Raw genomic sequence first — 27652 nt, 5'->3', positions numbered from 1 at the left:
AATTATTCATATGTCAGATTGAAGGCTGCCTTTGTGGCTGCCTTTCGCGTGTAAACTCTTCAACAATCACAATGAATTTGATTGCCAGATTAACTTTAGATCAATTAAAATTGAGCTAAGCCGACTGTTTAGACCACGAAAGAAACGATACTAATAGAAGATAAATTAACCATTAATAGTTTTATTTGCAATAAGTACAGGTTTCTGGTTCCAGTGAATGAGTAAATCTCTTAATCTAAGTAATTTGTTAAAAAGTTATTCCTTTGTTTAAGTGTGTGTGTCTCTGTGTATGTGTGTTATTGTTGTGAGGGTGTCCAGCACTCTGCTCTCAACTCGTTTAACCAGACGGCTAGCTAGGCTTTTGCCGTTAACATACAAAAATACTATCTAGACTCAAGCCTTCTTAAATTCGTACAATTATTCAAATGGCACATTTCAATTAGTAGCTATATATATAATTCTCAGATATAATAGCCTAATTTCTATGCTTGGCTGTTTATTGTCGCTTTCTCTATAAAAATAAAATCTCATCGATTTCATGTTCCTTGTCCTCTCCAATCCTCTCTGGTCGTTTTACAATTCAGACTTTCTGTTGCTTTGCATGGAATTTTGTGGAAGAATAATGTTAGTTAAGAAAATTGTTATTGTTGTTTGTTTTGTAGTTGTTGTTGTTGGTGTTGTTCACTTCATTTCGTTGATGGATGGATTAAAAATGTTATGCATTTTTTAGCCACTGATTAACCAGGTTTTTATATAAACAAACGCCGATGCGGCCACGTAAGTTATCTGCTGAGCAAATGCTGTAATAGAAAATAAATACAGAGAAAATAACATAAACTTTATTAGATATGCCGAGTATAAAGCTTTTTTTTATGAGTATGTGCTAAAATAAAATGCCAGACAACGACAACTGCAATGCTAATTTGCATTTACAGAGTTGTCGGGCTCTTTAATGTCACCATCTCTCCGACCCAGCCCCGCCTCATCCCTAGAAGGAATGCAACATTTTTTATACCCCAAGTGGGGTTAATATAAAGGTTCGTTGCTGTCTGTCCCCCTTCTGCAAATCCCTGAAACAGGTTCAAGTAACGACCAACGAAATTACGACCATAAAACCAGTCACTCTCAAGCCTTGACAAATGGCTGGACTTGGTTTCCTTTGAGGGTTTGTGGCCCGTTTGGTTGGGCTCCTCTAAATACCTAGAATAAGTTTTCATTTTAATTTGATTTGATAAATTCGCAATTGTACACATTAATTCATTAATTTTTTTGTTTTTGTTTTTGGTTCTCATGCGGAAGCTGCATTGTCGGCAATTTAAGCTTACAACTGACTCAGTGTACGATTTATATGGATAATAAATTACATTTTCTGCACTTGGCAAATGCACATAAGTCAGTCATAAATTAGCGATTTTATTTTGCCTTTATCATTACAATTTTTATTGACTCCATGTTGAGCTGCATCATCCCATTAGCAGCCAATTAACTAAGGCTATTGAAAGTACTCAAGCTACCGGAAATTCAAGCAAAATAATTGTTAAAGATAATTAATTAAATAGAATTCGATCTCAATGATAATGAAATTTGAGTAGCACTTATCTAAGTACCAGGAAATAAAGCAAAAGGCAAACAATTTTACTTCCGTTTAGAAAATTACTTTTCAAGGACATTTTTGAATTTGGAAGATAAAAAGTATAGGAATTTAATTAACTAGATCTTGATTTTGGATAGTTTCAGACTTTTGAACTTTCAGATTCAAAAGTCTTGAAAGAAATTTAAAAACATGCAAAAAAAACTTATGAATTTTAAAAATATTTAGCCAAAGTTTGTTCTCGTTTGAACATCTTCAGTTTGAACTTTGATTTGGATTCTAAATGAATATTTAAAGTTTTAAAGTGTATATAATGAGAGCCCAAATAGGATCAGGTGATCGTTAAAATACTTGATCTTGTCTCCATCAAAAAATTCACCAAATATTATTTCACTTTTCAAATAAATTGGTTTTGATATGAAATAATTAAAACAAAGTTGATTTTTGTTTAGTACATGATACATGAGTTTATTTCTTTCTTTTTTTTTACTTATATTCCATCTTGTACCGATATACAATATATTTTTGTAATATAATTTCACTTAAATTGTTTGTTCTTTGTTAAAGTTTATTTTTTTGTTTCTGTTTGCTTTTTGTTTTCTGTTTTTTTTTCGTTTGTGGTTTTTGGTTTTGTCTTTTATAAATTGTTTACAATTTTTATAGTTTTTAGTTTTAGAATTATATCAATCGTATTATCTATTTTCTTTACTTTGTTTAGCTGAATTTGTTTCCGATTATAATTATATATAGGTATACATATATATATATACATATGTATGTATATGTATATATATATAGATTCAGTAAAATGATCCCTACATTTTGTATGCTCATGTCATATTTTTTCTCTTTTCTATATGTATGCGTGTATATGTATATATATATATATATATATATATATATATATATAGTTTATAATATCAATAAAACAGCAATTACATATGTATGTTTAGTTTTTTTGTTTTTTTTTTTTTTTTGCTTTGTATGTTTTTGCATATGCTTATCCATATATTTCCACATTGAATTTAAAGTAAGTCCTGCGACAATATAATCATAATAATAATAATAATAATCAGTAATCAATAATCATAATTTGATCGTTCCGATACAAAATGACACATAAAACGATTTTGCAAATGATTGAAGTTTTCATTCTGCGTTTCTTGGATTTTTCCTATTTCTATTTTTGGATTTGTTTTCCATGGTTTTGTTTTGTTTTGGTTAAAAACGCTTTTGGTTTGTCTTACTTCTTTAGTAATTATAATACAATGTCATAGATTTTCATTTTCATTTTCGTTTCAATTTTACTTTCTTTTTTTTGTTTTCTTTTGGTTTCGTTTTTATTTTATTTGCTTTTGCTGAACACTAAAACAAGCGACTAACCGATGAATAAATCCCAACTCAAGATTAAAGCTGTCATATAATAACAGTGTGTGTATGTATGTGTGTGTGTGTGACTTTATATATCCTATGTATGTATTGTATCTATATATGTTTATTTGATTTTTTTCATTCGTTTTTATTTCAATATCAATTTTTTATTTGTTGTGTCTTTTTATAGATTTAGATTTAGATTCAACATTTATTTTTGCTCTGCTGTCTAATGATGATGACTTTTGCTCTTTCGCTCAATACGAAAGTTGTCTTCTTGTTTATGCTATTTAGATTTTTAATTTTTGCTTTTATTTTAAGTATATATATATATTTAAACTAGTGAGTTTTTGTTTAACGCTGGTTCAAGTGTTCAGTTAGTATTTGTATTAGAGCAAATCTATGTAAGATACTTTTCAACTGCCATAAGATTTGGATGGGCAGTTTTCCAGTTACTTTTGGGGGGTGGTGAATGGGGGAGGGGAGTGGGGTGTGGTGCCATTTAACTAAATTGTAAATTGGAAAGTCAACTGAAAATGCTTGGCATGATTAAAAGCTAAAGAGTTATACCTAAATCAAGTGTTTGCTGTCTTAAGTGTTGAAACAACGTGTTGGTTTTTCGTTCTGTTTTTTATAATATATATTTTTTATTTTTTTTGTTTTTATTACCACTAACAAGTAAGAACACATATTTAACCACAATTTGTTTTTTAACCTTCTGTTTGTTTTTTCTCTTTGTTTTCTATTTCTTTGTGCCCCCTTTATTTAATTGTTGTGTAGGTGTGTGTGTGTGGGTGAATGTAAGTGTGTGTATATTTGTTTCTATTTTGGGGGCTGGAGCTGAATCATTTATACAAATTGCCTACTTAAAAAGACATAAATCAGGGCCATACAATTTGCCGATCTTGTTGCTGTAATTATTATTAGTACTATTATTTATTAATTCTTTAATCTGTAATTAATTATTTAGTTAATATGTACGTATATATGTATAGATACATATATGTACATACAAATATATATGATTTAAACTAAATAAACAGTAGGCCATATATTGATATGTATTTGACTTTTTATACATAAAAAACGCTGCATTTAATGTTACCAAAACGTTGACGATTTAGCACATTAAGTCTGAAATCAGATCTTTATATATATATATTGTATATATGCACTATATATATACATATATATTGATTTATGTGTATCTTTGCCTTTAGTTGATTTTTGTATGTTATTAACTTTTCTATTGAAATGCATTTCTGTGCCTGCTGTTTCGTGTGTACGAGTGTGTGTGTGTGTGTTATTGGGTGTATGTATACGTGTTTGGTTTTAGCAATCAACTTTTCTATATATGTATATATTGTACACTTTTGCACACCATCTAATACTTTGATTTTATTATCGGATGTCGTAGCTGATATAAATTGTAACATTTCTTAATACAACATACAAATGAAAATTTAACTAAGTTTTAGTTTTACTTTTCTTCTCTTCTTAGAGACCCCTTTTGGCCTTTAATTTTCTGTTCTAATTGGAATCATATATCAAATAGTTGCATGTGCTCTAATTTTCTTTGTTTTCCTCTGGTTTGCTTATAGGTGTGTGTGTGTGTGTGAAAGGAAGTGTGTGTGTGTATGAAGGGGTGTGTGTGTATGAAGGGGTGTGTGTGTGTGTGTATGTCTAAGCAGCTCGCTTTCATTATTATCAGATATTAGAATATATTGTTTATATCATCATCATCATCATCATCGTCATATATATATATATATATGTGTATATATATAAATTCTTTTACAATCGGCAGACTACTACAGCAAAAGCACACTGTGATTATACTCTATACATTTATGACATAGGTGCCCATACTCTAACTTTTTCAATTTTTGTGTTTAAGCTTATGCATGAACCTATACCCTTCTTTTTTTTTTGCAAGATTTTTGGGTGTACATATTTATTTATTTTTTGTATTTCTTTCAGTTAGATGACCATTTGGAAGAACCGCAAAGAAAAGTTTGTTAATTGGTAAAATAGATGCATAGCATTTTATTACTTGTATTATTATAATTACTATTATATAATTATTTAATTGTTTAGTTTACTTGTTTGTATTGTTTTTGTTTGGTTTCGTTTGTTGTTGTTGTTGTAAGTTAGTTCACCAAATTAGACGAATGCGAAATGTGTCTTGTTGTTGTACATATATAAAAATTTAGATCTATAAGCATAACACTTGAAATTTGACTTTAATTCGTTATTTCTTTTCGTTTTGCTTCTAAGGCGAAATATTATATTGTCAATTCTTTGGCTTGAGCCGAAAACCATGCAAAATGACAACAAATATATCCAAATCTGGTGAAATGTGGGAAATAATGGGTGGGTTAAAAACAAGTAAAATGATATATATATTTCTTTATATGCATGTAGGTATGATTGAAATCAAAAAATGAAGAAAAACAGACTTGAAATATTATGTATATGTATAATAATAATAGCACTACTTAAATTTTCTTTTCTTTCAATTTTTTGTTTTTGTTCAAAGGCAGAAGGCGTAATACACACTAAATTCATGAATTTTTCAACCAACTCCCTACACTCTATACATATAGGATCCCGAACACCAAAGAGGCAAATGCTATAAATGTCCTCACTTTCCGTTCCATTGTGCGGTATTTGGAGGTCTACCACACACGACTGTGAAGGCACTTATAGCATTAGGACCTAAACATATAAATAAGAGCTCCAGCTTGAGTTTTGAGTTCGATTAGTTAGCATAACATTTACTTAATTACAGTTAGATATATATCTAACAAACACAAAATTTAATCTCTATCTCTACATAGAATGTGGCATAACTATCAAAGTCTAGTCTTGGGTATCTTTGTTTAGTTTTTGTTTCGGTTAATAGGCGAACTTGGTGCATTCATAAGGGGTATTCTGATGAGGGATAGAAGGGACATTCTTGTCTCAATTAAAGCTAATTGTTTGTTTTAGTTATTCTTGTCTTTTTTTGTTTTTGGAATTTACAAGTGTTACTTCCTTTAAATTTTGCTGCCCCGCATACTGTAAGTAAAAAAATGTTAAAGATATTTTGCGTGTTAATTTTTTGTTGTGATTTTATATGATGGCATTCGGTTTTTTTTTACTTTTTATAATTTATTATCATATATTGGTTTTTAGTTTTTCTTTTCTTTTCTTTTTTTTTTGGTTTTTGTTTTTCTGGCATGGTATAAAAATATAAATGTTCACATATACCTAAAAAATCCCTTCATATATTCGTCTTTGTTTTTTTTTTTTTGGTTTGCTAAAGTTATTACATTTTTTTTTTGGTTGTCTCATTTGGTGAGTATTTAAAGTAATAACTTAGGAATGCATTTTTGGGACTTGTTTCAATTCAATTATAATTAGATTTATAGAATTATTCGTTTAGCATGTGAAATACAGTTCTAATTAATAATATTTGGTTATTGTTCTGTTGTTGTTGTTCTTGTTCTTGTTATTGTTATTATTATTAGTATTATTATTGGAGTTCATAAGTGAGTTTTTTTGGTTTAGTTTAGTTATCGTTTATCGTTGCCATGTAAGTTTTTTGGTGTTTATTTCATTTTATTTTATTCTTTTTAACTAGTATCTGAGAAGTAAACAAAATTTACACGCACACAACAACAACAAATGTGAGTTTTAGATACTTGAATTGTGTTTGAACATTTTTATTTTGTTTTAGATGAAAGACTCACATTTAGTTGTTACCTAATTGCTACACACACACAGTTGAAAGCGAAAATCTCTCAAATGGGCCACACCTTGTCAATTACATACATTCATTTACTTACTTACTTAATACACAAATACAAGTACAAATATTCAATTCAATAATCCACATTAGAGTTTCGAACTATTTGCATTACTTTTCGGTCTGTATTGTTTATGGATTTGCTGCTGAGTTTTCCTCTATGCATATTCAAGATGTTTCCAGTGAGTATTTTTATTATTGATTACGAGTTTAGGTTTTGTGTCTGTTCTTCACAAGGCTAATACTTGCGTTATTTAATGTCTGTATAATGCGAATTACTCATACATACATAGTATTTAATTTAATATTTAGGTTTTTGTTTCGTTTTTTCTATTTTTCTTTGATAAAATTAACTTAATTAATATCAGTGTTGCTTACCATAATAAATTAATTTCGAAAAATTGTTCTTTCGATTCGGTTTGCTTTGGGTTTTGTTCATTTAATTTTGTTTGTTTTTTGGTTTTCTTTTCTTTGTTTATACATATTGATATGCCTTTAATACGTTTACAATTACATCATATACTTAACATAATTAGCTCCTATCCTCATCTGAGGAGGGGATAGAGTATTGACAATTATCATTTCATTTCTTTTTTGGTTTTCTTTTTTAGTGGTTTTTAATTTCGAACAATATCTTGTGTGTGTGTGTGTGTGTGTGTGTGTGTGTGTTTATTTATTTATAGATAGAGACATACCAAGTTTATAGTTCATATTTTATTCATACATATTTTTTTGTTTTATGTCTGAGTGTGTGTGTTTATTCAGATATTCAATTTCTCGCTGTGTATAAAATGTTCAATTATTTAATTTTTTTCGTTTAATTATTTGGTTGTTGTCACTAAGCCAATTTTGTAAAACGTTTAGTACAAATACAATTATTTTGTATATATATTTTTGTATGTATATATATATATATATATGTATATTAATATATAATATACTGATATGTTTTGCCATATAAATTTTTTCGCTAATTTTCTTACATACTTTCTTGTTTTCATCTGCTTTGTGACTGATTTTATTACAAATTTTTTTTTTGTTTTTTTTCTTGCAAATTTCAAAAAATGTTTACTTTGTGCTTTGAATTTTTTTGTTTTTTGTTTTGGTTTTCGTTTGTTTATTGGTTTCCAATCTTTGGTACAATATAAATTTCAATATTAAATTTAGCGTCTTTACGTTTGTCTTTGTCATAAGAATCTCGTGGATATATATGTAAATCGTAAATCAAAATTGAGAAAAAATTGTCAACCCAAAACATGAAACCAATGAAATTTTAGGCAAAAAAATTATTCTATTTTTTTCTCGTATAAATTTTTTTTCAAAACACAAGAAATTTTTAAACAGAAAGTTGGGACAAACAAGAATACTTTGCCAAACATTTTGATTGGACTTGATTTGCCTTGATTTGGCCCAAAAAGTTGACAAATTTAATGTTTACCTTGTTTTGAGGTTCACATTTCCTAATATTTTTTTTCTTGGACAAAAAATTACTTCAATTGTTCTAAACTTGTTGCTCTTCAGTTGTGATTGGTTTCTGGTAAATCTTCACAATTGTGCTGCCATTTGGTTTTGGCCATTAAACAATTCGGCGTCATGCTAAATAAACTTTGGCTTCTTAATATCATCTCTCTGTCTCTCGCTCTTTCTTGTACGCCTGATTTGGGTTTGGATTTCTATACTGTTGCTGCTGTGCGTTGTCCATTATTTGGACATCGGGGCGTATTGCCCGATCCAATAAACTACACTAAACTGTCTTGTCTAAATTTCTGTTGTTGCAGTGCGTTTTTATTTTGTTTTTCTCTGGGTTTTTGCTTTTTTGTTTTTCGCATGCAGCTCTAAATTCATATACAAATTTTCAGCAATTTTTGGCAATTGCCATTAAAAACATTTTTATGGTCATTAACTCCATTCAGCCCAGCTCAACGATTCAATTTCAATGTTGACCATTTTGAGTTTTCCAATTTAAAAACCAATACAATAAAATTAAACAAATGCCTTGCCAAAAATTGATTATTTGTTCTACTTTTACACAAAATGTTCATCTGCTTTTTGACATTTTCCTTCTCGTATTCGTTATCGTTTTGCATTTGTTTCTTCTTTGCTAAATATTTCTATTTTATAATTAGACTTTTTAAGGTTTAGAGATGTATTATTTTTTGTGGCTTCCATTTGTTGCTTTATTTGGTTTGGTTTGGTTTAATTTGGTTTAATTAATTGCTGTGCAAGCACTGCAGAACATTTTCTTTTAGAAAATTCCCTCGATACGGAATGCACTACAGATATATAGCAGGGCAGCCAATCCCAGAAGCTGCAGGTGTCTAGGTGATATGGAAGCACTTGCCGAATTGCCTTCGCAGCCTGTACCTAGGACAAAGGGTAGAAAATTTGTTGATTAGTAAACAAAGATCTCAAAAATCATACGATCTGTTTTAAAAATATCATACTGAAATAAGATTAGATGTATGGTAGATGTGGGCGGTATTTGTATGTACTTCTAACGAAGTTTATATCGATTTTATTGTTTTTTTTTCACAGCTAATTAAAGTTTTACCCTCGTCTTTAGTTTCATATTTCTCACTACTTTTTATATGTTAAAGCAAATAAGAATTTGTAATCTTATTCTTAAACTATTGCGCTACTTGTACGACAACTTCAGCTTCAAATGAAATTATAAGCGAAATAAAGCAAAGAAATCTTTTTTTCTTGGTCTTTGGTGCGATTTTTGGTGCATTTAACAAAATAAAGAAAAAATTCAAAACTGAAATTGTTCACGCAAACTTACCTTAACTACAACTCCTATCAATATCGTCTGCTGGCATTATTATTATTTTTTGTTTTTGTTTTTTTTTGTATTCTTTTGTATTTTTTAAACTTTTTTTGTTGTTTAACAAACATACATTTAAGTACGGTAACTTTGTGTGCTAATTTATTTGCCAAAACTTGTTTGACATGTTCAACTGTCACATAAAATGTTGGCCTGGGCTCGTATGATCGAATTTCATTTGCCATAAAGAAAGTACGTACAACAAGAACAAAGAAATAAACGAGAAAGGAAAAAACTAAAGACTAAATTTCAAGCCGGCCGGCAAGTGTATCTTGCCGTTTGTTTATATATACTTAAGTAGAATTGATTAATCCTCAATTTATTTTGGCTATAAAAAACATAACAATAAAGAGAGAAGGAGAACAAAAAAGTAGAAACAGTGCATGTGCAAACAGAAATTAAACAAAATCTTAATAAAATCAATCTTAAATAGAATTTATAGCCTGTAGATAGAAGTAAACGGGGTATATCAAAATATATATGTACTTAGAGTAAACAGCAAAGAAATCAAGTAAGATATATGCAGATTTTCTTATAGGTATTATTTACTTTCATACTATCCCTCTTTTGTAGGAATAAGAAGGGTATGTAGTGTATAGATTCTAAGCAAATATTTGACTTCTACTTTTAGCCTTCACTTTAAATGGCAACCTGCACAACCAAATGGGGCACAGAGGAGGGTATCACAAAGTCGACGACCATATGACTTGCATAAACGTTGTATATAAATCTCCAAAAATATACAATATGTGTTCAATATGATCATATTTCTGGGGGCCGTGTCTGTCCGTCGCGTGCATTTAATGTTTGCTAATTTGAATTTAAAAAGCCTGACCAAACCATAGATTATACGTTTAGATAATAAAGAAATAAATTGGCACAAGCAAAGCAACAAAAAAAATTAAATACATCGAACATTTGAAACACGTGTCGCTGAAAGCAGCAAAAATAACAAAAAACGAAACCACCGAAACCACCGAACCACAGCAGACCGTGCCAGACCACACCAGATCCAAGCGCAGAGAAAGGTAGAGTGGTGGAAAGGGAAAGATTGAATACTAAATGCAAAAGGTGTAGTATACATATATTGGCAAGAGATTTCGTATGGCAACCAAAAGTGTACGCGTGCGCCTGAGTTATGACACGGCATTCATTAAAATTGGTTAGATTGCCGCCCCTTTTTCGCTCTGTGTGTAAGTGTGTGTGTGTGTGTGACATTTAAAGTGTCTGATTGGCTTTAAGAAAGATGGTGCCAGCGTGTCTGGTCAGTTCAGGATCGCTGAAGCGGGATCGAGATGCGAGCGATTAGAGACCAGAACAACAGCAACCAAAAGAGTAGCTCTGGGGCTTGGGGTGAAATTTTAAATGGCCATTAAGCCAAATGAGGCGCGTTATTGGCAACCGCTTTGACTATATCAAGAGTCAACCGCTATATTATACAAATGCAAATTAGCCAAACTTGTTTAATATTATTCTTTTCTTTTCTATACAAACATTGTTTTTTTCCGTTTTGTTTTTTTCGTTTTTTTTTTTTGATTTTTAGGCCAATTAAAGTGCTAAGTGACTTTGCACTCTCTTTCTCTAGCCAATTTTGTGTATAAGTAGATAGTATTGTCATATCAATGGGTCTGCAAATTGATGATTGATTGAAAAGATTGTTCCAAGAGAAAAAAAAGGCAACCACCCCGTAACCAACGAATCATCAACGAGCAACTGGCAATCTAATCCAATCGCCCAGTCACATTTGCATACCTGACCGCTGGATCAATCGATCGTAAATATCTATATATATGTATATGTAAAATACAAAAAACAAGCCCCAAAATTAGCTCCTAAATCAACAGCAACAACAATAGCACAACGCGGCAAATTAACATAAATTAAGTTTTATTAATTTGTGAAACACTAATTTTCTTTTATATAGCGCACCAGTCACCAAATGACCAGTTGACCAGTTACCAGGCACCCAGTCCCAGTTCCAGCCAGACATTGTGGCGCGGCCGTACAGCTTAAAGTTAAGCTGATCTTTCACCCAATTCATTCAACTCATTTTAATGGGCCCATCACAAAACGACCAAAAAAATAAATAAAATCAAACCAAAACTTTTACAATTTAAGTGCAATCATAAAAACGACCAAAGAAAAAAGCTAAACCAAAGAAGAAATAACGCCCACCAACACCATTGCCAATCAATGTATTCCATTTAGATGGTCAACCGACTGATTTATCATTGTCAGGGCCATGATGCATATGCATAAATGGCCGTCATCTCATTTACATACATTTCTCTCTCTCTCATTCGCTCTCTCTGTCTCTCTCCGATCAACCAAATGATCGACCGACAGACCGACCAACCGACTGACCAACTGTCTTAACCGAAACTCATTTCCCTGATTGATGCGAACATTTTAAAATACTGACACAACCATAAATAAAAATGCGGCAAATGCGGCTACGCATAAATGCAATAAATTAAAAGCATAACTATTAAATCTTTCACCGGAATGAAATGAAAAACGTAAAAACGTAGCCAAGTTAGTGGCTTAGCCCCAGTCACTTGTCTGTCAGTGAGTCACGATTAAAAGGTGAGTGAGAGGGAAAACGAATGCTGCTATCAGACACTCGAATGTAACTGTAACTTGTTGCCAGGGCAATCATCAATCTTTCTTCTTTTCTTTTCTTTTTGTATGTGGATCCAACTGGAGCGTGTTCCATGTTAATGTGTTGCATTTAACTTACGAATTGTCATGCAAATTGACACGCGTTGTCGTTGTCATTCCCGTTGCCATTGCCATTGCCCGGCCAGCATGATAATCCAGAATATTTGCACATAAGTATGTATATCGCAGGTCTACTTCTGCTTAACAGAAGATGTAGCAAACCTTTTAGAAATTCAATTCAATGAACTACAGATACTCTATAAATATAACTTTCTATATGCAGTATTTTGCTCAGCAACCTAAGCTCAGCATTAATATTATATTATTAAGTACAATTTGAAACTCTCCAAAACTCAATTTAATTTCTTCATTATTTGAGAAGACGATCCAATTAAAATCAGGTATCTTTCCACTTTTTCTGGATGACACTAGACACACTTTATGATATTCTGGTTATTTGCCAATTGTACATGATAATAGAGAACCATATTCAATTTGATCAGTTTTAGTTTACTATTGGGTGTGGCTTTTGTCCAGGCACTGTCGTTGCCGACATCCATTAGCGAGCTTAATGCCACTTTTTTTACGATATATCGTGGCGAATTTCAAAATTTATGTTAATTGTATGCCAAAAGTTACATACAAAGATACCAAATCAAAGCTAAAACAACAACACTAAAACCAAAGAAAAAGAGCGGCAACAAAACGACCAAAAAAAATACATACAACCAACCCACAAAAACAAAAAAAAAATGGACAACTGTACTTTAATTGATTTAGATTTCAAGCTGATGTGTGACCGACCAACCGAGTTCGAGTATTTGAATCGTAACAAGTGTTGAAATATATATTCGAAATATTGTTCGTAATTAACTCACCGGTCCAACTCCTGACTTTGGGCAAATAGTCGTTCCAGAATGAACAACGGGCCGCTAAAGGACCACGTGCCAGTTTTTCGATTTTATCATCTGTACTAAAGATGTAATAGACAGGATCCTCCTTGGAAAAGTTTGGCCATTCTTCGCCATCCTGTGCGGGATTGCTATTAACGGTGTCACAGTTAGAAAGAGATGGGACATAGATTAGAGCTTTTTTTATAGCAAAGTGTGTGACTCTGTTGTGCCATAAACTTAGTCAGCCAAGTTTACGCAAAAGCTTACCCAAAAGCTTGCTTACTTTGGCCATACTCAACTTACCCGGTCTTGGCGAATTCGATGACCGAATTAAGCATACGCTTGCCCAGCTCACGCTCCACAGGTCGATACTGCAGAGATGTGTTTAGCGGCTGGCCAAAGAAGTACTCAATCTCATCGCCGTGCAGAACGCCCATCCATTCGCCCCACAGCGAGGTGCTTGTGCGCTAAAATGGGGAAAAAACACACAAAATGAGGAGGGAGAAACAAGAAAAACCAAAATAAGATGCCATGAATGAGGAGAGGATTCAGTTCGTCTGTCTACCAGTCCACCAGTCCACCAGTTTGCCGCTGTTGTCGTAAACCCAGTCAGAAATTATGCAGATAAACATCTCTACCCTTTTTATTTATTTATTTGATTTTGCTGTGGCACTCGCGCCGCCGTTCACTCGCTTCTGCTGCTCCCTGTAAATTGTAAATATTGACGCAGCATGCCGCGTAGTGAGGCGACGCCGAAAAACGAAAAACCGGGGAAAAAAAAATGAATAAATAAATAAATGCTTGCCAGCGAACGAAATTAAATGCTTTCCCTCTCTGTCACTAGCGACTTATTTGCCTATCTATGTAGATGTTGCACCATGTCAGACGATATTTGTCCAAAGACTGACTGACTGACTGACTCAACATACATTAAGCAGGGACTCTTTTGAATTTAGGATCTATAACACTAAGCTTATATTAAATAAAAGGAGGCTTCTCTTAACCCTCTTAAGGGTCTCCAAAATACTGGACACAAATTTGTTTGATTCCTAAGATTAAACAAAAACATTGAAAGCGAATTCTCATCTTAAAACTCGATTCTGAAACAGACATCTATCGAATTACTTTCTAATACTGATCACAGCTGTATATCCACATCCCTTAAGTATGCTATGAAAAACAAACAAACTTTAAGAATCGTTTGTTACTCATACGTCATCTAATATGTGATTTAAAGCTATGTAAAATTCACACAAAATTAATTCCTATTCGGCATTATTTGCTTGTCATTTTGTTCTCCACGTTGCAATCTCTAATATATTTGACTATTTCTTTTTGCTATGTAAACTTTTCTTTTGCATCAATCCTTCTACTTAATTTCCATATCAATTGTGTGAGAATGCGAAAAGTTTTACTCATACCAACAATTATTTAGCAGCAGCTGCATATTAGGATGTTGGCAGACGGGCAAGTGGCCGCTGCCAAGTCACATAATGAATTGTGTCCGGGAAATGGCAAGGGTAATGTCGGACGTCAAGTTGTTGGAAATTTATGCGCCTTGGCCGTTGCCTGCCACTGCCAGCAGGCCACACGTCCCAGCACACACACACATACACACACACACACACAGAGAGAACCACATATATAGGCAAACAAATAGAAATGTCCTGCAGTTTGGCCATCGTGTACTCCTTTTCGCGCAAAATAATGAAAAATTGTACGCAGCCTTAGCATGAAAATAAAGTTTTTTGATTTAAGCGCAAAAATTACAAACATTTCGGGGGAAAAAACTTGGACATTTTGCCAAATGGGTGGAGGCTGATTGTGAGCCTTTCTGTTGTCCGCCCATAATGAGAAATGCCATAGCCCCAGTTACAATCCAAGGAATAGGAGGAGTTGACTCTGCGAGGTATGAAAACTTATTTAAGTGCCAGGCACGTTGCACGCTGCAGTATTCAAGTAAGAAGATGGCTGGCTAATACCCAACTGACGGCAAGGTGTACGTACATATAGATATATATATTTGTTGGAGAACGGAATGAAGTGGTGAAGTGGGCGGATGTTTGGTCGGTCAGTGAAGCGTGTGGGCTGCTGCTGCTGACTGGTCAGCAGGCAGTGACCCTCGCTGCCAGTGGAGGTGCCAGGCAAATAGACATAGACAATCTGGCAGGCACTTTAGCACTTCAGGCCCAGCGACCCCATTTTGCCATGCTTCGTCGCCAACTTGGCCATGGTGGCCTCATCTTGGCCTGGTCTTTTCGTTTATGGGCAAAGTGAGTTACGAGTTTTGTTGCTCCAACTTGACGGCTGTAATTAAAACTAATTTCATTTGCTTTCTTTTCCATTCTCGATGCTCCCTATCAGCTGCTACTACTACTGCTGTTCCTCTCTCTGTTGCTGCACTGGATTATTAACAGACGATTTATTTTCAAACTCCAAACTATAAAGTCAACTAATTTAAATACCTCAACTATTGATTTCTATGAATTTAGCCTAACCACAAGAGGACTCAGCAATACTTATCGCAAACCAATATCGACTGCCAGTTGTAATTACTGAGACACATGCGACTACAACTAAATAGAAAATCGATAAGGTGACTCTGCTTAAATTTAATGCTATGTATTTGTTAATCATTAGGCCGACAAATGCTAACCGCTGTCTCTGCTAAAGTCGCTTGTTGGTTTTAGATATGTTTCGTTCCTGCTGTCGGAACACCGCAGTCAGAGTCATTTAAGTAAAATACTTAACTGACTGAAATTATGCCCCACACGTGCAGGTCGTGTGTGGGGCCATGACCTCGTAAATTGAAGTTTCATTAGCAGCCAAACTCTACATATCGTACACAACAACCGTGCCTCGAATCGTGCCTCCTTGTAACGATTGTCGTTTTGCTATCTGCCTGGGGGTCTCAAAGCGTCTTGGCCATAGAGTGCGTGTGGTTTAATTGGCAGTGTGTGTATGTATGTATATCTGGGCGTGCGTGTGTGTGTGTGTATCTGGTAAAGTGATTCGTTGCCTTTTGTGGGTGTAGATTGCGTGAAACTTTTGGTTACCATAATTATGGCGGCCAAGGTTGCCTCGACAACAACTACAATCAAGACGACCCTTTTTTTCCTTTTCCCCTCATAGGCGTGACACTGTCAAGCCCAATCAAATAGATTGCACCTCCAGCAAATTGTTTGGTTCAAGTGAATACATTAATTAATTGATCTATAAGAGAGAAATTCAAGTGCTACCATCTAAATAGACTGAATCAAATTGTCATTACATTGATTTTCTAATCATTGCCAAGTGTGTTAAGTGATTTAACTGGAAAGATATATATCTGTCATCTAATGGTCTCTTTAAATTGACATCAATTTCACTTGAATTTCACTTTCGACCTCAGTTAAATACAAAATGAAATCTTTTTTTCTAAGTAATACTAATTGCAACGTGTCAGAGGTTGAAAGAAATGCTAAATGGTCTATTCCAGGAATATAGTACAAAGTATATGATTATGATTTTCATCACAAAAACACATTTCATAAGAGACTAGAGGCCGGGATGATGGGAATGTGTCAGCATTCTAGTTCTTATGATGTACCTTGACATGATTTAAAGTGCAGATAGAGCATTTGTGTTGTTTTTTGTTTTCTTTTTACTGCAGATTAGCCCCCAGGCTTTGCTGTTCTGTCGCCTCCACTGACTGGCCATCAGACCAGACATTAATAATTAAGGCACTGGCAGGTTGACATATTCCACAGCCGCTGACGGAGCGGCGTTGCAGGTAGCCACTTAGTTGGTTGGCTCTGTAGGCTCTGCTCTCGCTCCAACTATCGCTTTGGTGCTCTGGTTCTGGCTCTGACCTGCCATTAGCCTTGTGCGCAATTTTAATGACAAACAAATTGCGCCATTTCATTTATTTTCTTTTCTTTCGCTTTTTCCCCACAATTTTGTTCGTCACTTTCACTCCATTTGACCGCATTTCGATTGAACGCACGCGCATCAACGCCATCTTACGTGTCAAAGGGTGTGAAATATTTAATGACTTGCACCAAGTGCACCGTATAAATATGAGGCAACCAAGGGCCAGTCGCAAAAAATGCTAAAGTGTCATACCAAACAAAGAGGAAAAACTGTTTTTCTGAGCTCGCTTCAAGCTATTTCCCCCCCTAGTAGGAAACAATCAAATTAAAAAGTTAATCGAGTCAAATTACTACCAAACAAATAACTTGAACTAAGAAAATAGGCTATATTAAAGGCTTAATATTTAAAATTCTTCATAATAGATTAATCGCCATGTAGAAATTTGCCCTAAGGTATGCAACAATAAAGGCAATTACAATATAATCTATCAATTGTGGCATTCAAGTGATTGAAAGTGGAAACTTTAGGTAAATCATTGCTTGGCTCCCCGCTGATTGCCACCCACAACATTCAACTCACGTGTGTAAAGTAATAATAGTGCACGGAGGCGCCTCGCTCGGCCAAAGCTTGGGCATACTCATTGGTGGGGCATGTAAAGAAATGATCGCCCACAGCGCGTCCAATTTGCTGTTGATTTTGATAGCCTGGATTGCCCTCCCAGCTGGTATACTGCAAAAACGAAAAAGAAGAAAAGGGTAATGCAAAATAATTTACCATAATTATGCTGAGGTCAATTGAACAAAAACACCACATGAAGCCATTTCAGATTTGCCTATTGCAACATCGTTTGTGTATACAATCAGGTTGTAAGTTAGATGAATGTATGTGTCAAATCAATTTTAACCACAACACAAAATGCAATTTTCCCCCTTTTAACTGAATAAAGTCATCAACGTAATACAATTTAATCAACTTGACGGCGTCGCTGACGTTGCGTTTAACTCGTTTATGTTAGCGGCAATGGTGACAACATCAAATCAACGTCCTCCTCCTCCTCCTACTTCTCGTCATAATGGCTCCAGCAACATCCAATGGGACCAGCCCATGACAGGAGAGTGCGTCAGTCGTTTTTTTTTCATTTTTTTGTTGTTTACTGAAGTTGACAACGCAAACAACTACGTCAAATGGATAAAAGATGCATTTCCCTGATGCATTTGGCAAGCGATTGGCTTTACACACAAATTTGGCTATACATATTGGTTATGAACAAAAACTAGTCTGCTGGTCTTAATTTTCTTTTGTTAGCTTGTTGACGTGATGGAAATTTACCTGAAATATTATGGCCTCGCGTTCTGCCTGCGTTGCCTTGCCAAAAATGTTGTTCATAATTTCCAGATACTTGTCACGCGGCAAGGCGGTGGCATCGTCCTTATCGAAGTAATCGATGAAATCGTACAGCAAAAAGTATGTGCCTGCAATGAAGGAAACAAAAACAAGAGTACTGAATGAACAAGCGAGCGAACAAGCGAATACCAGCGAGGTCATGGAATAGACCATATGACAATAGCAATAGAATGAAGAACGAAGGGCTTGGGGTCGGTCGGGTGGGTGTAAGGCTTGTGTTTTGGCTGCTGGCAAATCCTACAGAAAACAATTACACTTTAAGAACATTTCTATATACATACAATAGAGAGCCCAGCCGTGCCAAGGACATCAGGCGCAGCATTAACCCCAAGTATCAGCAACAACAAACCGTTGACAGTTGCAAGCGGCAGAAAAAGGGGGGAAAAACAACAACAGAGAAAGGGTCTGGTTATGGTAGCAGTAGAGGAAGAACGAAGGTTCTCTAAAGTGTAAAATAGAATAAACAAACTGGTTGCATGGTAAGAACAATGCGTCTAGTTTTTGCCTTTTATTAACTTAATTTTTATGCCACTTGTTATTGTGGCTATTGTTCTTGTGGTTCGTGTGGTTGTTGTCGTTGCTGCTGCCAGAGCCTCCTCAGTCTTCTGGCATACTTCAAATCTGAACTCACTAACGAACCATAATTGTTGTGCCCTATAAGGGATAACCACAACGACAACAACAACATCAAGTAGCTCACCCATATAGTCGGTGTGTTTGTGTATGTATGTGTGTGTGTGGGGGGGTGTGGATTTGTTCTTGTAAGAGGCACGTGCTGGCATATTTGTTGTACTTCGATAGAATTTCACTTTAAAGGTCTATGATTAAAGTTTGAAACACTAATAGGAAAAAAAAACTTTGATTATTCTTCGTTTAACTGATTAAAAATCTGCCAGAATTAATTATAATTTTTAATGGTTTTCTTGTGAACTTTGTTCTCTGTTCTCTCAAGGGGTAAGGAACAAATTGCATACCAACTTCAAGGCAAAAGTTATTGTCTTTAACTCTATTTAGTTAAAGATTCTCTTTACAGACACGCACATATCAACACTTTTAATTAAATTGCCAGAAACATACACAGACACACAGGCAAACACACTCACACTCACACACACACATATATATGTATATGCTCTGGCAAAAATTGTGTGGCCAAAAATTTCTTTGCTTGTCCTCACGTAAATATATTTTTAATGAGTGTATAATTGAGTTGACAGCAACAAAACAGGTTGATTTTTTGATGCTGGCCAAGTTTGCGGTTTTTGAAGCAATTAACGTGCAAATAAGGCTTCACACACACACACACACAGAGATAGAGAGAGAGAGCCAGAGATTGGATCTGCGTTGGTGTTGGTTGCATCTGTGAAGTTTCCATTTTCCTTTGCCTATTTTTAGGCTAAACAATTTTACAAGTAAATTTAATTATAACCAAAATAAATCGCATTAAGTATCAAAGAGGTAAATACTTAGATACTTGTTGTGCGTTTTTAAAGATTTAAGCATGAGGCATTTTATCGGTGAAGTAAATATAAGCAAAATTTACACATAAATTTTCCAATTCAATCTATGCAACGGAATAACGAGAAACAGCTAAGATATTTTCATGTGCGCGGCAAATCTTAATGTATTTGTATTCGTATTGTTGCAAATGGTAGATGACCTTGAACTCACAAGCACACACACACACACACATACACAGGCACACAGAGAGGAACACATCGAGCCTTGCGGGCACGCACGCACTCCTTGGCTAAGAGAACAAGCAACGACGCCACTGGCTGGCAACGGTTACGGCCAGATATGTAAGCCCCACACACACACACACTCACACACATACAAGCACACCCACAGAGAGAAAGAGAGCAACAGAGAGAGAAAGAGAGTGAGAGCGAAAAAGAGAATCGCCTCTTTGGCCTGAACGAGAAAGAGAGAGAGCGAGAGCGAAATGTAGAAAGAAAGAGATAGTACAAGAGCAAAAGCCACTGAGAGCGAATGCCAGCTGGTATCCTGGTGCTGGTGCTGGTTCTGGTGCTTGGGAAACGCTGAGTGAAAGTGAGCCGAAAAGCACACGTGTCCGTGTCTGATGCCCGTATCCTCCGCCACTGTCCGTCTCCTTCGATATGACGAGCCAAACGGCAGCGGCACGCACACATATACACATGTACACAAATACACAGATGGATGCATAGCAAGGAAATCGAAAGCGAGTCCAAAGCACTGAGCATAAGAAAAGGAAAAAAAGCCCTGAGAACCAAAAACCCATCAAAGAAAGGAAGAAAAAAATAAACTCAATCTGTTATACATGAGAACAACAGAAAACTAACTATACATCTAAAGAAGCAGCGACTAACTTATACATACATACATAGATAAAGTATTATATCCCCAGCAAAAATGTGACCAAGAACTTAACTAAATGATACGAAAAACGCAAAAGGAAAATTTGTGAAAATCTTTCACACACACACGCAAACAGCAGAAGAATGCAGTAAATTAATAAAACGGAGGAGTAAACAAAAGGATTACTCTATATATACATATGTCTTTGTCTAGCTGGAGATCAGAGAAACTAACTGAGAATATCCTTTGGCTAGCCACTCCCCAATAATAATAATTCTAATGCCGCCTCTTGAAGCAATCCTACGGCACGTGCGGTATACATTTACGCGACCCGTTTGCCAGAGGTCTCACATTTTGCTACCTGCTGCTTTTTTTTTTTTTTGTGTTTCTTTCCTGCCGCCCCCGTTGGCGGCACCTCAACGAAATATTTAAATAATTTATGATGCTGCCGTACGGCACAGCTGAGCGCCCTTGCCCCAAAATGTATGTGTGTGTGTGTGTGTGTGGATGGAGTGACAAGGAGTCAGAGGGGAGCGGTGGCATTGCCACTGGGTGCGTCGTGTGTCATTTGCCCATTTTTTGTTTGTTGTTGTTTTCTTTTTTTTTTTTTTTAGCTGCTTTATTTTTGTGCGTGGTTTTTTTTTTTTCTTTGTCGGGGGATCCCGACACCGCTCAACAAATTTGCGTGGGCAAGTCTGGCAAAGTTGGAATCCTCCAGGCGTGAATGTTGTGCGTATTTATTTCTACGTTTTCTTTTATTTCAATGTTGGCTAGCTTTTATTTTCTTTTTTGTTTCTTTTTTGGAGCGTTGGCATATTTGACTCTGGGAATTAACAGCTTGCGTAATTTGTAATTTGTTGAGAGAAATGTCCTTTCGGTTGAGCTAACAAAAGCCACAAAGCTAGCAGAGAATATTACGTAGAGTGCATTTTTGTGATTCTGCCAGCAGTAGCAAATATATGTATGTACATATATACAACAAACTAAGCTCTCTAAAATGTGGCACAATCGCAATATGCAAAAGCTATCCCCCCCACCCCCGAAAAAAACCGCACTTCCCACAGCCCACAGCCCCCGCCACAGTCCACAGTCATCAGCCATTCTCCCCCTGTTCAGTATATTACTGCCAACACAATGTCATGCAATAAACCATAAAAATTAAGTACTCGAGCCAACAGAAACTACCGAATGCATTACGAGCTCTCCAATCTGCACAGAAAATATTCGCATAAAGCAACCCCGGGTAAGCCAACTCAGCCGCAGCCACGCCCACTTAAAAATAAAATGCATTTCGTCTGGATAAAAGAATGAATCAAGCAAAGGAAGCGGTTGTTCTTGTTGTAGGAGTGGTAAGGGGAGAGGGTGGCATTGGTTAAAAATAAAGTACTATAATAAAATCAGAAAATGGTTGAAGCTGCAACAAAAAGAAAACGGAACGAAATGTTGTTGGCATTGAGAGGCCAAGGGACGGAATGGCAGATGAGAGGCAGAGTAAACAACTTGGCCAACTGGTAATGGCTTTCTTCATCTTTTTTTTGGGCCACATTTGGTCTCCATTTACTACTGACGTCAGCAGCAAGATAGTACAATGGATTGCCCAAAGTGCTCGAAAGGACAAAAATTGAAGCAAACTCAAGAAAAGGAAGAAGCACTGGATATAATGAAACTAAGGAAAGATCCTGAAAGCGACTTTTGAAATCTTAAAGTCGATCCACCTCCTGAGTTCAAAGACATTTTCAACTTACCCTCATCCCTCACATTGCCCATGAGGATATCGTAATCCTTGAGATCGGCCGTCTTCATTAGAGTCATGGGATCAGCTGGCAAAAATGCACCATCTATGGTTGGCGCCGACGGGAAACTGAGTATTCCTGAGTACGAGTTCCATTGCTGCACCGATATAGTCTTGGCATCCACGGCACGCATACAGCTCATCACATGAGAAGGATTGGTCTGAGAAAGTTTTAACTTGTTAATTTTTACTCAATTAGTTTTCGTATATCACTTACCTTTAGCATAGATGCATTGCAGTTGCAGTCATTGATGAGCGCTTTGCCAATCTCAACTGCCTTTTCGGAAGTCATGTGGCTCCAAGGTGCATTCATGGTGCCCGACTGCATCATGCCACGTTTAACCACGCCCCTTGTAACCGGCGACATGAGCTGTGCATTCACCGAACTCGAACCGGCCGATTCACCAAACAGTGTCATCCATTCGGGATTGCCGCCAAATGCATGGGCATTATCCTTAATCCAACGTATGGCCAGTGCCTGATCCCAGAGACCAACGTTGCCTGGCGCCTCCTCGCTAAATTCATCGGGCATTTCGGGGGACAAGTGCAGAAAACCAAATGCACCCACACGATACTGAAACGAGGCCACAATCACATTGCCCACAGCTGCCATAATGTCGGCATTGTAGATATCCAGAGTGGCCGAGCCGGTCATAAATCCGCCACCATAGATCCAAATCAATATGGGTAACCCATTGGTGATATTCTGCGGATTGCCATTATGAATGAGATGGTCCGTATCGCCCTGCTTGTTGCCCGAATGCTGCAAAATGCAAATGCCATTGGGTTATACGGTCAATGGATAAAAAAAATGCATTTAATATACCTCGCCACCATTGGCTCCGCGTCCATGACGCAAACGTGCCTTGGCCGGTGCCCAAACGTTTATATAGAGGCAATCTTCTGATACATTGGTATTTGGATTCCATATTTCTTCGCCCGAAAATCCAGGAAAGTATTCATAACTACAAATAGGAATTTGTTTTCTTAGTTAGTTTGACCAGCGATTTGACCTAGATGCAAATTAGAGCCCAGATTTTCCATACAGTTCTCTCCCGGTCCCGCTCCCACTCCCGCTCCCACACCGGCACCGGCTACGACTCCGGCTCTCCGGTTATCCATTTGCTCGGACAATTCGGTCATGCCAATTACGAAAGAAAAAAAAATAAATAAACTAACCAGCTGTGTGTTATTTATTTTTATTTGCTCTCTTCCGTTTCGTTTTACTTTTACTTTGCCATTTTCCGCAACTACATACATACATACATACATATACATACATACATATATAAGAGGGCCAGCCCACTTGACACCCCCACTACCTGCCACACACCAACTTGCCACCCCTTGCCCTTCCCCTACATCCTCATGTCGTATCATTTCTCGTTTGTTCTGCCAACAATTTGACATAGTTTTTGTGCCTTATAAATTGTTGAATAGCTCGAATCGATATTACACTACGCATTTGTACAAAGCTCAGCATTTGTCTATCTATCTATCTATCCATCCGTCCGTCTCTCTAAAACAGGAATTCGATATGTGCACATGCATGATATACATACATATTTAAGTATATATTGGTAAATAAATTAAGGTGCGTTTTAGCTTCGTGTCTATTAAAATTAAGTTGGTCAATTCGCAAAATACTTAGAATTTATTTTAGATTTCGTCTCTATTGAACATAATTAAAAGAAATTAAACCTGATGACTGAAAAGACCGACGATTAAAGCCTTATGTGATTTTGAATTAGAAGTGTCCACTGGACATCCTGTGGACTTTTTTAGAAATGTCCACTATGTTAGTTAGAAAATGTCTGCACAGTGAAATTGTAAATAAGAACACAAGACAAATTAATATGTACAAGATTTATACAGAGCAAGCGGAAAAAGGAAGTGAAGAAAAAATCGTAGTAGTTAGAGTTGGAACAAAGCTAGAGATGGATAATCATAAAGCTATAAATCGATAAAATCTAATTTGCATATTAAACTATTTCAACAAATGTAAATAGCATATTTCCATAATTTCAACACACTGGACTCCACTCTAGGCATTTGAAATGTAAATTTCATAATGAATCTGAATTCGCAATTTATATAATATCTTGAATGCTGTGTAATATTTTCTTTTTTAATTTTTTAAGTAGAAAAAAAGAATACTTTTTACAATTTCAGCGTTTCTAAATTGAATGATCCGAAACTTCTTAGTGATTGTGACAATTTATACATCAAACTAGGATAAATCTGTGTCAGACTTTGATTTGCAATCAATAAGTGATTGGATTAATAGTAAATTAGCTATCCAATTAAAAAGAAAGCATTTCTGCAAATATTTTTCACTTGATCCCCTAACCATTTTATTATTTGAGATTTACTAATTGAGATTTCTGTTGAACTAGTTAGTTATGGTCCACATCCTTGGCTCCTGCAGTTGGCCGGCATTTTGCCAGAGCAATGACGTCATTGCGAGCAGTTAGGTCAACAACAATCTACAACGAAATGCAGCCGGGTCGGTGCTACTGACGCTATCACGCTTCTAGGTCAACAATAGTTATATACATATGTATGCAGGCAGAGTTCCAACCCCAATACCCTCCCCCAACCCCCTTTGTGTGCGTGTTCCTTTGAACCTATGGTACAGTACTTACCGCTCTTGCACGCAGGTCGCCGACAGACGCGTGGCATCCAATACACCGTGCCAGGGTTCCGCCGGAACCGGCTTGCGAAAGCGCAGGTCGTCGACGGGCGGCTTGGCATACGGTATGCCCGTATATACGTGAACCTCACGCCCCTGGACCGTTACCGAGCGACCGCGCACGGGTCCCGATGATGTCTGTACCACAAGTCGATCGATGACGTTTGCATTGGACAAGTGCAGCGACAGCACGAGCATCGCGATGGCACCCAATGATTGGGGGCTGAGGCTAGTGAAGGCCATGACGCGGATGCAGAGATGCACGGCGAACGCACACGGATACTCGGATACGCGGATAATACGCGAGTGCGGATGCGCAAGGCGACCGTGGAATACTAGCTGAGTTAATGAAACGAAAAAAAATGCGGCAATGTCCTACTTAACCGCACCGTGACGTCACTGGCTGCAATTGCGGCTGCTGTTGCTGCTGCTGTAGACACTTCCAATTTAGATTTCGATTCGATTTTGGTTTTGGTTTTGGAATTCCGAATTCGGTTCTTATTGCAGTTCGTTTTAAATTCTTTTGTTTTATGTACTCTACGTCTGTCGCTGTGCCTTGGTTAAGCTAGTTGGCCACATTCAGTTGGCATCCAGCTACACTCACTACACACTCTCTATGCCGTTCTATGCTGTCAACACTCAGGACTTTGGTTTTTACGCTTATTATCCGGTTGTGTTTGTTGTTGTTGTTGTTGTTGTTGCCACTTGAAGCTGCCTTATGTACACTGCACTACACATTCTTCTTGCAACGCTCCAGAACTGTCTCACTTTGGCCTGAAACTGGGCTTTGGATTTGGCATGGGCATGGGATTGAATTGCTTTTGTGTCTGCGTGTAAGTGTCTGTTTGTGTGTGAGTGTGAGTGTGTATGTGTATGTGTGTGCAGCTGTTGCACTTTTGCAGAGTTTCCTGTGCACTTCCTGTGCCTGTGCCAGTGCCTTCCTTCCTTCACCTATGTGCGCCTTGTCGACCGGTTTTTGTGTTTTTTTTTTTCTTTCTTCTTTTTGTGTTGTTTGAACTGCAAATAGAAAAGGCATTAAGTTATTTGTCTTAGTTTCCTTGCCGTTGTTGTAGCAGATGTGACTGGTTTGTCTCTGTGTTTGTGTGTGTGAGTGGGTTTAATTTTTGTTCTCTGTTTTGCTGTTGCCATTTTCTTTAGTTTGGTTTGTGTTTTTGTGTGTCACCATTACAACCACACAAACAACTATAAGTTGACTTGTTGGCTGGCTTGTCTACTGCCCCCGTTAGTATGCTACAAAATTTATGCTTATTTGTCTTTGCATGTGTATGTGCAAGTGTAAGTGTGTGTGTTTTGTAAGTTTGTGTGTCTGTGAATTTGTGTTTACCACTTGAGCAAAAGAAAGATGGGTAAAAGCGCACAGAGCTAAGCAAAATTGAAAGCCATCTTGGTATCAGCTTGTATACAAACTTTTCAAGTACCAAAATCCCACCTCAAGCCTCAAGGCTCTCTCACCCTTTCATACCCAACCCCATTCACACTGCAGAGAGAAAAAATCCTTTTCAAAGGCCTTTACAACATCGTTAAGCATAATTTCCACAGATTTTGCTGTTATAGCCTCTTGACCGATTTCATATACCTACATACATGGACTCTTTAACTCACTCATTAGAGTTGTGGTTAAAACGGTGCAAATTTCAGGTCTGTTTTTTAAGGTTAATTGGCAGACCGCAAGCAAATAAGTTAGCAAAGCTCAGTTCTTTGCCTAGAAGACCTTGTTGTTAACAAGTTTAAAGGTTTGTTTACTCAGCACATTTGCTTGAAATTTATCCCCAGAGTAGAATGAGCCAGTCGCACCATCAGCCAAAACGTCCCCATGCCATGTCCTTGAGGTATGCGTTCTTTGTTGCAATTGCTGCAACGACGGCTCTGATGGGAAATTGAACAACGACTCTGACTTGGACTTAAACTGCCTTGCATGCTGGCTGGCCATTAGACTGTGCTACTCCGTATAATAACTCTGCATGCCACACAGGCACCTCACCCAGAGAACTTGCCCACTCTTTGGGTGAGTCTTATGCTAAATAGCTTCTGGCTGGTGGCTGCCACTGTCTAAGACTCTGGCGCCGCAGTAATTTAAATGTTATTTTCCCACACAATTAAAACGGCATTAAGACGCCACGACGAAATATGCCAGCTAGCTGCAGGTTGGCCAATTTCATTCCATGCGCCCTCTTTTCATTTTATACAACCATCCCTTCTTGAATTCTCTGTTAAATTAGCACAATTTTCTACATCTTACACACAGAAAAAGAGTCAGAGTTTTAAGTTTTCTTTTCGTTTGCTTGAAGAAGAAAAAAAACTATTACGTCCGAGTCCTCTTCAAGCTCTTTATCCGAGCACCGCAGCCCACCAACAGCTGCTCCAACTGTCACCATTTTGCGTTTGTCAACGACTTTTCACACAAGTTATCCTTTGGTCCTT

The 27652-nt window shown here is 36.5% G+C and overlaps 1 protein-coding gene across 3 annotated transcripts; it reads right to left on the bottom strand.

The window, feature by feature from the left end:
• Positions 1-189: 189 nt before the first annotated feature.
• Positions 190-26221, bottom strand: LOC6649686 (acetylcholinesterase). 3 transcript variants are annotated; one of them, XM_015177081.3, is made up of 9 exons: positions 25164-26221; positions 23345-23483; positions 22736-23281; positions 22472-22679; positions 18312-18454; positions 17562-17711; positions 13434-13597; positions 13116-13279; positions 190-800 (listed from the first exon to the last, which is right to left on the bottom strand). In XM_015177081.3, exons 1-9 carry the CDS (start codon positions 25451-25453, stop codon positions 727-729), a joined length of 1878 nt encoding a protein of 625 aa, XP_015032567.1. In that variant the 5' UTR covers positions 25454-26221; the 3' UTR covers positions 190-726. The 3 variants fall into 3 exon arrangements, with proteins under 3 accessions (XP_015032567.1, XP_002072287.1, XP_015032566.1); XM_002072251.4 differs by lacking the exon at positions 190-800 and adding an exon at positions 8745-9116; XM_015177080.3 differs by lacking the exon at positions 190-800 and adding an exon at positions 8745-9110.
• Between the last annotated feature and the right edge of the window lie 1431 nt (positions 26222-27652).

The sequence above is a fragment of the Drosophila willistoni genome, chromosome 3R (assembly GCF_018902025.1).
Source record: "Drosophila willistoni isolate 14030-0811.24 chromosome 3R, UCI_dwil_1.1, whole genome shotgun sequence".
Lineage (NCBI taxonomy): Eukaryota > Metazoa > Arthropoda > Insecta > Diptera > Drosophilidae > Drosophila > Drosophila willistoni.
Note: the sequence above shows the minus strand (reverse complement) of the source record. Positions and strands in the feature narration are given on the sequence as shown.